The following is a 12,746-nucleotide window of genomic DNA, read 5'->3' on the forward strand; positions in this document are numbered from 1 at the left end:
TCTCTTACCCTTCATGTAATTCCTCAGCAAAATGCCCTTCTTTCAGAAGCATTTTGTACTTAAATACCATAGTGCTAGCAAGAGATAGGTGTTGGGCTATTGATGCCTTTTATGACACACAATCTTTTAGAAGGTAGACTGTCATATAAAAAGAAAGTCTTTCAAAATATAGAATAGTTTGGACCTTTATCTTCCCCACCCTTGAAGATGTTGCTGTTTTTAAATAAATAAGAAAATAAACAAAAAGCTGTTCATGATTGCATCAGGTGTCATGAGAAAGCATGTATGTTAGACTGCACAGCAGTGCATGTTTGGGATTTTCTTTCCTCAAGCCTAAAGGAGGCTGGGGGAGGAGGAGCAACAAACAACACCATTGCAGATGTGATGACAGGGAAGAAAAGACATTCCCAGACTGGATTTAAACTAATGAAGCTGGGCATTATCATCTTCTAGTATGTGTCCATCCTACTTTTCACAGCTTCTGCTCAAAAATACTGCAGTAAAACGATCAGCATTTCCATAGCTACCTAATTTAAAGCTACTTCAGATATGTCTTCACTGGGTCACCACAATAATGACTGCAGTGGACACATAACCAGAGGAAGACAAAATAGATTTGTTTTCTAAGCAAAATAAACTACTCTATCATTTTAGACCCATCTCTTGGATCAAGATAACAACTATTACTCCTGCATTTCACTGCTGCAGAGTTGATTTGGATGCAGTGGATAATGAAAGAGAAATACTACCATGAAAAAACATAATCAAAATCATGCCCCTTTTCAGGTGGAGGCAGATAAACAAAAACATTACATTGGGCCTTACATTTATATAATTTTATATGATAGAAAGTAAAGGTGGTAGAAGAACAATGACTGAAATTTATTTGGTTTTAGTGTGAGCAGACTCAGGACTACCTGAACAATAAAATGTACATATGTGTAGGTAGTTTTGATGGGAGTCTTTGAAGTATAAAATTACGTGATGAAATAAATATTTGTTCCATACAACATCATATGTGTGTATATATATATCTATAAAGCATAATATGATTTCTATTCAACGGTGTTGCTAAACAGGAAAAAAATGCATTTTATTTCAATTCTGAACATGTCTATATTTTCAAAGACCAATTCTTAGAAAATTGCAAGAGGTTATGTCTATATAGACATAAGGCCATATGGACCTACAATAGCGGATTTCTTTTTGGCATGAAATAGAGATCTCAGAATTGCAAGTAATAAATATGATTTTGATAAGCACTCCCATGCAGGAACATAAGAAATTCCTAAAAAGTTTTCTGTGAAGCACCTTCCTCTTCATGTCCTGTATTACTCTATACTTATAAATAATAAAAAAAGAGACTGATAACAGTAGCTTTATGTAAGCAAGCTTAGAAATCATGCTCAGATAAGTGCTTTTGACCTAAATCTTGTAGCGCCTCGATCTGACATATAACCCCACAACTGTGAAATTCTGTATGAGATTTAGCAGTTTGAAGCTGCCAACTGACCCAGCCATAAAGCAGCCAGAGATAAGGATTTAAGGTACGATATGATACAATTAGACATTCACCTCCTATTTATTTCAGTCTATTTCAGTATTTAACCTACTTAAAAGTAGCAAGGTTTTTATTAAAATGTAAATGCTAGTGTGCCATATATTTATAGGCAGCTAACAACAAGAAAAAAAGGACTCTCATAAATTAGATTCCTATGAATGAAAAGGATAAACAGAAGATGCTTCTGCAAAACTCTTCTAGACGTGCAGAGATAAAGGATGGTTCTACCACACAAAATAATCAGATACAAAAATAGCTGTTCAGAAACAGCACACCTAAGGAGTACTTTAATCAAACATTTAGGTTACCTGCCAAAAGGACCATGATCTCTTCAAAATGCAATGCGGATTAAAGTGTTATCTAACACAAGCAGAAAACTAACCTTGGAGTGGAAGTTCGAAATGTGTTCATCATAATTTTCATGTCTTTGGATAGAGAAACCAGCTTTTTCAGATAGATTGCAAAACTGGTTTAAAGTATTCCCTCTGAGTGGAGCAAACACCATTGCTTTTCCCTGGAACGGTAAAAAGAGAATTTATACATTTTTAAAACTGGAAGGGAACCACATATAGTATACACCTGACTAAGCTTTTAATATACTCAGGCTGCAAAAGTTAATTGTTCTCTTGGTGGAACACTAAAATATGATAATATAAATCATTGTTCAAAATATGCAATATTTCTGTGACTAAACGAAAGCAAAACAGAAATAAATTAAAAAAAAAAAATTTTCTTCAGAGATCTGCCAACTGCAATACATCTGCTCCTTTTCATATAATAGCAGTGGCTACAGATTACCAAAATAAAACATAGAAAAGGCATACAAACTATATGCTCAATGCAAAACCAATTTGTTAGTTCATTACAACACAAAGACTGTAAATAATGATTTTCTTTTTTTAATCTCACACATAGAAGAGTACCCCCCATTTGATGTTAGTGGAATTACAACAGTGTAAAACAAGGCAAAATGGAAGGCAAATGAGACCCATTCATTAATTTTTTTAATGATATTTTAAACTACCTGAGTAGTGCAACTGAATTTGACCTTAATTTGTCAAATTGCATTTAAAGCACGACTTAATATTCTTGCATAGTAATTTTGGATCTTTCAAGATGATCAGATGATCAAGATGACACCCAGGCAATATTTTATGGTCCATTAGATAATATTTTGTTCATCCTTCTGTATTTAAGAAAACAAAAATGCTCGTACCTTGAACTGATACATTTTAGACACCCTGGGGAAAGTATTAGCCCAAAACCTAACCGACTTCATACAGCACCTCTTAAAATCTTATTTTCAAAATTAATTCTAATTGGCTGAGTATTATGTTCTGTCACATGGAATGAAAACTGGTTTTGAAGAGCTGAAAACAAAGGTTAATAACAACAAACAACATATCACATTGAGGGCAGCCACAAAGTTTACTGTGAGTCCTTTTATTTAACTTCTATATTAATGAGAAGACTAGTCTTTTAGTAACTACGACTAATCTGTGAGGTGCTGTAATCAACTAATAAAAATATTTTTAGGGGTCTGACAAAGTTATAAAAATGACACTGTAGAGGAATATTTTGCTTAAGAAAATGAAATTTTTGTATCAGAAGAAATCATATGAAAGAATGTCAGTAGGAATTTTGGGAACTTTTAGTGCTGATACAGATACTTGGTGAGGAGTATAGGTAATGAATATGTGTGCTACAGCTCTTGCACCCATACACTGAGACAACACTCACTGAGGTAGCAAGAAAAACTCAGTCACTACCTATGATACGTATGTGTACTTAAAAGACTGCAGTCATTAATACCATACTACTGTATTTATTCTCAAAATGTCTCTGTGAGATAGAAAAATACTGTTATTCTCACCTCTCTCATGGAAAATTTAAGCACAAAGCAGACCAAGGAAAACATTCAAGGCAACTCATTCCTCTTCATTAGTGTAACTGTAACATAAATTTTGTGGCTAAACATGAGGTGCAAAAGGGTGTAACTCCCACCAAAGGCACTGGAATTGCTTATGTAAATGTTAGGACTGAATATAGGTTCAGGATGAAAAACATTAAACACAGGAAATTCACAATCAGTGTAAAATGTACGCCGTAACTTCCCTTACATCCTTGGCATGCTTTGTCAACAGCAAAAGTGGGCAGCTAAGGGAGCCCAAGTCAAGGGTCCTTCTCCTTCTGCTGCCATCTCATACTTCCTAGAATGCTGTTCTGCATAAGAAGGATGCTGTCCTGGCATAAGAAGGATGAGGCTTCCATGGAGTCCTTCATTTTCATGAGCAACTTCACAGAGCTCACTGTAATGGGAAATGTACAGCCCAGGGCTTTTACTGACCACACAGTTCACTTGGGGATTTCAGGAATGGCTGAACTTTCCGAATTTCTGTGGGAAGCAAGCCCAATGTCAGCCACTGTTCCAGCAGCTTCAAGGAGGAAATAGGGCTCATACACCACCACCACCACCACCACTCTTACAGGTTTCAGTCTGGAGTCAGCAGACTATGCATTCGTTACTTCTCCCAGTGTAGACTAATTACTTAAAATTCATTTTGAGAGAAATACAGCACAATAGAATGTAACAGGGTATGAAACATCTCTTAACACCGGACTGATAATCTTGAAATAACTTCAGAAAAGGGAAATGATCTTATATATAAATCACGACACCACTCCTTCTGATCTGTTCATTAGTTGGTGTAAAAAGTCATTCCTCATTTGAATTTAATGCACATCAAAAACACTTGAGGATCTTAACACTGCTGTTAAAAAAGAAACAAAAACAAAACAAAACAAAACAAAACAAAAAAAACAACTGACAGGTAGTGTGGAGGTACTGTGGTCAATTCTAGTCTAATATAATTTGTGTTTAAAATACTTCCTGGTCAACTGTTTGATCTGTACAGTTCTTCTACTTGTTTTAGGGCTGTTTTCACATTTCTAATTTTAAAATCTTTTTCATTTCTTGGTTGTGTACGATAACAAAATTAGACCAGTGTCCTGGATCTACAATTGATGGACTATGCTAAGTTTATTTAATTCAATGTCTGTAATTTCAAAATGCCTCCTGTTTTAGGGTGATGTTTCGTGTTCACAGTGACCTTCCCTCACCTGGGAAAATACTTCCAGTAAACTTGTGAAGAAAACCCAGGGGAAAATGTCTATTTCAGTTACAACATTGTGAATTGTCACTAAAATGCTGCAGTAAAGTAATGGGACAGATGTTGAGATTTTAGATATGACTATGACTGCCTTTACTCATCAATCATTATTAAATCCAGCCTTATTTGATGGTCTAATAACATCTGATTGACTTCATTGGGATTTTGAATGGATAAGCCACAGAATAAAAATCGTCATTAAATAAAAAAATTACATTTTTATTATGGAAATACACAAATAAGCAACAGCTCATTCTGAGACTAAAACTAAAATCATATTTTAATGATAGGAAAAACTAAATGATAGTAAAATTAAATGTACGTAAATAAAGTAGCTTGCTTATAAGAGGAATAATATACTGCCAATTAAGATGAATTTGTTGGATGCAAAATTTCAGTGCCTAATTCTAGGAATTAGTTACAGGTGACATTTGCCTTTGTAACAAATTCAGATAAGAAATTCCAACCCCTAGTAATTTCAAAAGCTGCTCATTTCTGCCTGCATGAATTTATTGTCCTCTCTTTCTCTGCCAGAACTGTCCAAGAAGCCATACTATGAATCAGATGACTGAAATGACCAGAATCTGCATTTCCAGGAAAATAAAAAGTTACTGATGACACATGATTCTGTGACATTCTGATGCCATAAGGACTCTATTAGCCCCAAATAAATAACTACAAATAACATCCTTGATGAAAAAGGAAATGCCAATGATAATTTTTCATAAAGAACAGTAAGAATAGATAATTTCTGCTGCATTTCTCCTTCAAGACTGCTTTATAAGATACCTAATATCTTCTACTTACTCCACTTTTTCTTACAGTTCTCTGGCCTATTATTTTCCCTGAACTCTTCTATTCTAGTTGTACCTAAGTTGTATCCTATTTACACTTGAAAGATACCTTACGTCTAGATGTCTCTAACTTGTTCCTTTATCCATTTGCCAAAATATTACTATTAATGAAATGTGACTTCAATATTTGAGACAAATTAATTCATGTAGAAGAGTGAACTTCACCAAAGTAGTTTATGACTTATCTTGAGCATAAACTAATGCCCATAAACAAATCTTAATAATTACAGCTGACAAATGACTTCACTATTAGTTTATTTTTCCTTTAAAGTCTGAAGTATAGTGTCATTTAATAAAGGTTCCTCTGATGTTATGCTTGGATTTAAACAGAGTAACAAAGAACAGGAAAAACAATAACTATTATGTGTGATTACGTCTTCTCTTGGGTTCTCAAATGAGCATATGAAGGACATGGGTCTTTCAAACTATGAGAGCATATGCTTGATGGTATCTCTATTCAACGTGCTTTTTTTTTTTTTTTGGAGAAGAGAGCTTATTTAAGATGTCCATACTCCCAACTTCTACCTCATACAATCATTTGCTTTGCACCTAGATATGAATTATTATTATTTTTAAGGCCATACATGCCATAACTGGATATCCATCCATATGGCTATGCACAAACTGGATTATGCAAATGACTTTAGGTATAAAATACAGTTTGGTTCAAAACTCTGGAACAGATGATGGGAACAAGTGGCAAGGAGCAGGAATTTCTTAAACTAACTTTTCTGATGAAAGAAAGGAATCATGGTCTAAAATGCATAGAAAATATGTACAGTCTGTACTATTAATCATAGCTTGCAGAAGTAAGCCAGACTGGGAAGACAAGACTTAAAAATCTATTTCCCTTTTCTGTATCTACTCTCACAAAGAATTATAGCTCGTGTGCCCTGAAAACTAAGGCACATTCTGAATTTGAATTAGCTGACCGGAGTTAAGCAACAAAGTCAAGTCGGTTTTAGTTTAAAGTCAGATCAACGATTTCTAGACTGTCTGTACATTTGAGCTCTGACACTATTTAAAATTTAGGCTTTCTTACCCTCACTGTGTTTTAATTCAAATCCTCCACTTGGGTTAATCAGCCCAGGTAAAGAATGCACGTATCTGTGCATATACATACATCTGCATGCACACATGTTTTTGCCAACTGGTGGGAGACAAAGCAGCTGGTAGCTATTATTCCACTCCAGCTAAAGGCTCTAGAGAAGTCACAGTTACCAGGGTACCTCTTATACACTTCCTGCCACTCACATCCTTTTCCCAAAACATCCTTTCATGGAACCAGTTACAGTGGCCAAGATACCTGGTCAACTGGGTGAGGGCACTGCTCTGGGCTGAAAGAAAACATTTTTTACATTTTTTTAAATTGAGATCAGCTTTGTGTTCCAGATCACCAAAATTATTGCATGCTGGCAGGTGATGTTTATGAATATTATTTTTGTGTAAAACACAAAAGTCAGAATGTATCAAACTGGGCAGGAGCTCCCTAACTGCCATTGCTGCCATCGACAAAAATATCTGGGTAACCTTTCCCCAGGGTGGCTACATTTCTCCTGTCTGTCTGGCAGCCTTGATCCACATCTCATTAAAATCATTCAGTCTTAAGTAACTTGCCTTAAGTCACTCAGGAAAGTCTATGATAGAACCAAGAATAGAAACCTTATCACTCTTAGCAAAGAATGAGATTACTTACATGACTAAAATGACTCAGTTTCTTAAGTCTTTGCATGTTTGAGTATTCTATTCTTTTTACAGAGAAAAACTCTTGTACAAAAAGTAAAATGAAATTCTTAAGTAAAGTTTGGAGAACGCACTGCTAACACGAATACTTCTGTGCAGAGATGGAAAGTTTTCCATACTGAAAGGTTTGTATGGTAAGCTTGAAAGGTAGAGTTCCTGTTTCAAATTATTTTTTTTTTACACAACTACTTTACATGTTTTCTCATATTCTTCTTTTGATCTCTTTCTTCTTCTTTTTTTTTTTTTTTTTAATATTGAGATTCATGATTATTTGTTGGTTAGAAATACATGCATATGACAACTTGTTTTTGCCTATAAGTCTCTCAGATTTATTTGAATAGATTTATTAAAAAATAATAATAATTTTTTAATAAATTTATTGGATTGAGATCTGTGACACTGAAGAAGAATGTAGCATTTTAATAAGCTATGTTCAAAAATAGAAAACATGTAAACACAGGCCTTACTCCATGGAAAAAGAAGTTTTAAGCTACAATATATGCATAAGGGGTTTATTCATTTCATACAAACAGAAATGAAAAGAAAAAATATTCTTTCATAATAAATAAATACACAATGACAAAGGTTACAACTGAAGGGATTACAAATGACAGAAGCCAACATAAAAACTTTCAATATTGTACTTTTACTTTAATATGAAGACATTATTATCAAAGGAAAATACTCGAGAAACGCTTTGATAAAAATAATCTCACGCTATCTTTGAAGCGGTTTCATTTATTTTACTACCCACTGTGTTCCTTATCAGAAGGCCAAGTATAAGAAGTTTCCTAGTTTATGATTAGGAAAGAATCTGATAGATTAGAAGACTCAATTGAAGTTGGACATAATAAGTATTAAAGTATTACATGACATTAATCCTGCCATTCCATTACTCTCTCAATCATTGTGCACAGACTAATTATTCTGAAGCCAGTGTTCAGGAGAAAATAGAAACATACTTACACTGGGTTGGAGTAATCTCTTTATTGCATCAACAAGGCTAGCTCTGTACTGGTCCAGAAACAGGCTGACATTGAGAAGAGAACAGAATCCAGATTAAAATGGGTTTTCAATTCTAATGATACTAATGCAGATAAGTACAAGGCTAATTACATGTGTTTACACAATGCTGTAAAAGAGAAACCATGGTCTATACTTCTGGCCAATTCAGATACTTTGTAATAAATAATAATAATAAAAAAATATATGCAAAAAATAGGTAAAGCCTGAAGCAAATATTATTTAAACCAACGCTAATCAGCATGAAACAAAGCTATCAGCATGAAACAGACCTTAATATTGCTGATATTCACAGATCACATATGATAGCTATTAAAATACTACCCTATCAGAATTCAGGATCAATATACAAAGTTAACATATTAAATGCCTTTTTTACAAGGAAGGGAGGAATTTTTAGAAGTATTTTCGATTGTATTTCAGGTGCTCCTATTAAGAGTAATTTTCCCCCTTCCCTTTGTAACTGTGGCCTTAATTCATTATTATGTATTATGTGTATTTGTTCTATCTATATGTCTATCTACTCATGTAAAGATTTACAAGCCCCTGCCTTCTCTCTTTTTCCTTCAAAAGCTATTCAAATACAATGACACAGATTGTACAGAGTTGTCCTCCCTCAAGAGTGAAACACTTCATCTCCAGCATGGGTCCTGCACTGACAGCAGCAAAGTCAATTTTTCCATGCAATGTTGCCAAGATGCTCAGCCCTATTTTGGTATGATTACCTCATGATCTGAGGGGATAATTCATTCTTCATGCCCCTCAGTACCTTAATGTATAAACTAATACCGGCAACCCGGGTGCAAATCACTCTTGACTAGGTATTTGTGGACATGCAGTTACTGTGGATGAGAGTGCATTTACAACGTTTAGTGAACAACCATCAGATAGCAAGTGATGCCTTTCAGTCCTTACTACAATGGGCTGCATTTATATTGGTAATTCAGATAAGAAAGACTCTCTATCAAGCAGGCCACAAATAATGTGATTCTTTCTTCATTATTTTTCCATGTTTTCTTTGTAACAAAACTACTTTCCAGTCTGTGTCAAGCTCAAGTTCCACACTAGAAGAATTTTGTCCATTCTTTATGATGCTTTTCTGCAACCTGCATTCCCTTTTTCTCAAACATTTCTTTCTGAAGTGGGTGATTTATTTTCCTGGTTTTAGATTTTTAAAAGCATATAAAGAATATATGAAACCACTGAAGAGAAAAAAGTGGACTGCACACACACCACACACCAGTCATTAAGAACAAAATATGTGTGGATATTTAGCTAAGGACACTCCACAGATACCGATGAGAACACAATATCAAGTAGCATAGGGTCAAGCATCTCTATAAGTACTTTTCCTACTTGGGGAAAAAAAAACAAAACCTATGAGAAGACTTGTCAGCAACCAAATTTCATCAGTAAAAGCTGGCAGAACCCCAGATTATGGTAAGACTGGCTATCCATACATTTCATAAAGAACATTCTGTGTAGAAATATGACATTATGAATTTCTTCAATAAAATATTGAAGTACTGGCTAATAATCCCTCTAACTGATAGCCTGCCCAAAAGGAAATTTAAATTTTAGTACAATGGCTGCTCCTCAACCTCAATTAATCTTACTGGAAGAATTGAACAAATGTTTGTTTAAATTTAATTCATTGAAACTGCAGCTGATTTCTCTAATGTCTCCTGGGAGCTTTAATCACATTTGCCTCAGGTAGATCCCTATACAGATAGGTACCATAAGACACTACTTCACGAGGAACTTAGCCACCTGCAGAAGAGGTGGAATATACTGCATGAGTCGTCTCCAAATAGAATATCTAAAATTAATTAATTTTATTCAACATGAAACACACACGTGTGCACACGTTTAAGACTTGCTGAGATCTTGTGTAGACAAGATTACATTCCAAATATATGAGGAAATTATTATATTGTTATTTCTGAAAGCAGTGTAGTGGAAACACAATTTTATTTTATTTTGCAAGTGCTAAAATTAATTTTTCATGGACCTTGATACCATTTGGACTATGAGAGAAAAATACCATTTGGACTACCATGAGACAGGGGCACAACTGCTGCTGCCAATCTTGTTCTATTATGATGGAAGTTTTTCATCAGAAACTGAGTGTCCAAGAAATCCTAATATTCAGATGACATGACAACTTCAAGGATACCTTTTCTGCCTGATTCCCACTTGATATTTTGGTGGTACAGGTGACAGACTCAGCTCTGCCACATCCTCTGACCAGAGGTAGCATGGATGACTGGAAGCAACATTAGTGCAACTCAGCATTTACAGGGAGTTGCTCTATCCTCTATCTTCCCTCTGAGTCAGAAAATGCCTTAAAAATCCTGAAGAAGTAGTCAGATGATCTGTGAGGCAGACAGGTTCAGCATAGGATTTGGCCCATAGAAGGAGGTTTAGTCACACAATTTCTCTTACCACTAGAATTTGTGTGATTAAATATTAATATAGCATACAGAAAATGTACCCCTTAGAAAATCCTTTAAAAGTTCATTGAAATTACATAGTATACCACTCTAAATCATTCTCACTTTCTTTCACATACCACAGTTCAAATTTGGCCTGGCTTACTTTGGTGGTTTCCATATTTGTTTCTATATTTTTTTTCTATAAAAAATTTATTTATTTTTTCTATTAAAAATATCTCACATTTATGTAGTAAGGAATGCAGAACATGGTTTATTGGCTTTTTTTTAGGCAGTGTTGTTAACTGAAATCTAGATGAACAGGCAGGTAACTTTGCCAACTTTCTCCTTTTCTTCCCTTCTTCCTTTCTTCCTTCCTTGCTTCCTTTCTCACTATCTACTTATTTACTTAAAATTATCATTAAAGCCACATGAAAGTTTACACCTAGATTGTATGTAAGTAACAGTAAGCCACAATGTAACAAAATAAATAAAACAGTTGATTCTCACTTCATTTCATGCTGTTTTGTCCTACTGTCTTGTGCTTTGCAACAATGGGCATATGATTACATTTTATAGGCTGTGATGTGAACTTATTTTCCTTTTTAAATATTTTGCATTTCTTTTTTAAATATTTTGCAATTGGTAAAAGAGTTTAGTTTACAGGTGTACATCAGACATGAATACATTCAGACGTTCATGTATAGTGCCTAGTGCATACAGCCATTTATATTTTTGTTCATCTTCAACTACTTGGCTAACATAAATTGAAAAAGAACATACTTCTATATTATCAGATTCCAGTGCACTTGAAAGTGTGGGCAAGAAATCAGGCTTAAAATATTAAATTTAAATAGAGGAAGAACAGAAATCTTACCGCATTCATGCAGACAGATTTCCTTATTTTAAATGAAATATTAACAATGGCAAAATGGACATAATTGCACATATGTAAAGAATATTTTAAATTCAGTTCTGCATACCTGGTGAATTCACAACTATCCATGACTTCAACAAGAATCTTAACAGTGAAAGTAATGTGGGACAGGACTGCCAGCTTCAGCTGTGCAAATCCTTACATGTGTGCCAAACTTTAAGAATATGATCAGTCTAATTAAATAAATGTGTTTACAAAGTGATATGAGGATTTAGACCATATTCTGTTTCTATGTTAAAATTATATGTTTTAAAACTTGGTTTGTAAGAACCTGAAAAGCAAAGATTTTTCTGCTAGATCACACATAACATCCTTGACTATCTTCTTGGATTAAAGATCTCAGCAACTATTTTCTGAATCTATTTGTCTTAATACAAAAAAATAATCAGAAATCTGAGGCTCTCAAGAGCTTTGGATGGGTCTCATTTGCGGTCTGCCCATGCAGACACCCATTATTTCTTCCTTTCACTCATTCTTACTTTTACATGTCCAGCACCTGCATGACTTTGCACCCTCAAATGCAGGTCAAATGAAAGTCCAAAACTCTGGCATCCTCACCTGGCCTTGAAAAAGCCCCTCAAAACAGCCCCCAGGTGGGCACATATGTTTTAAAAATTCCATTATTTCAGTAATTTCTTCCAGTGTGTCCTTCTTCCAGGTGTGGCCTTGCCAATATTTTATTTTCCTTATTTTTTATCTCATAGTTGACATTTTACAAGTTATTTCGGAACTGCTGAACCATGAAACTATTTTTATTGTCAAAATCCTGAATGGTTAAATAACGACTAGCTTTCACAGTTTGCCTCTTATTTATTTTATAATCTAGTTGAGCTACTAAATTTAGGTGTTAACTAATAGACTGTCTGTTCTGGGAAATAACTTATTTTCCACTCCTGCACACAAGGTTTATTAAAGTCTGACTGTAAATATATGAATATAAACATATCACTGCTTGTTGTAATCATGTACATTTTTACTTGAACCTCCATGTGGATTTGGAATATGTTTATGAATAGAGCTTGTTTT

General features: G+C 34.4%; 1 protein-coding gene across 1 annotated transcript in view; it reads right to left on the minus strand.

Annotated features, from left to right (window-relative positions):
- CAMKMT (calmodulin-lysine N-methyltransferase) overlaps window positions 1-12,746 on the minus strand; it is a 221,280-nt gene that overhangs the window by 4,647 nt on the left and 203,887 nt on the right. The window contains exons 9-10 of the mRNA XM_084514642.1: window positions 8,295-8,358; window positions 1,944-2,075 (exon numbers count right to left, since the gene is read on the minus strand). Of these exons, the coding sequence (XP_084370768.1) occupies window positions 1,944-2,075; window positions 8,295-8,358 (196 nt within the window). The remainder of the gene's footprint in view (window positions 1-1,943; window positions 2,076-8,294; window positions 8,359-12,746) is intronic.

This window comes from Aythya ferina (genome assembly GCF_964211825.1).
Source record: "Aythya ferina genome assembly, chromosome: 3".
NCBI lineage: Eukaryota > Metazoa > Chordata > Aves > Anseriformes > Anatidae > Aythya > Aythya ferina.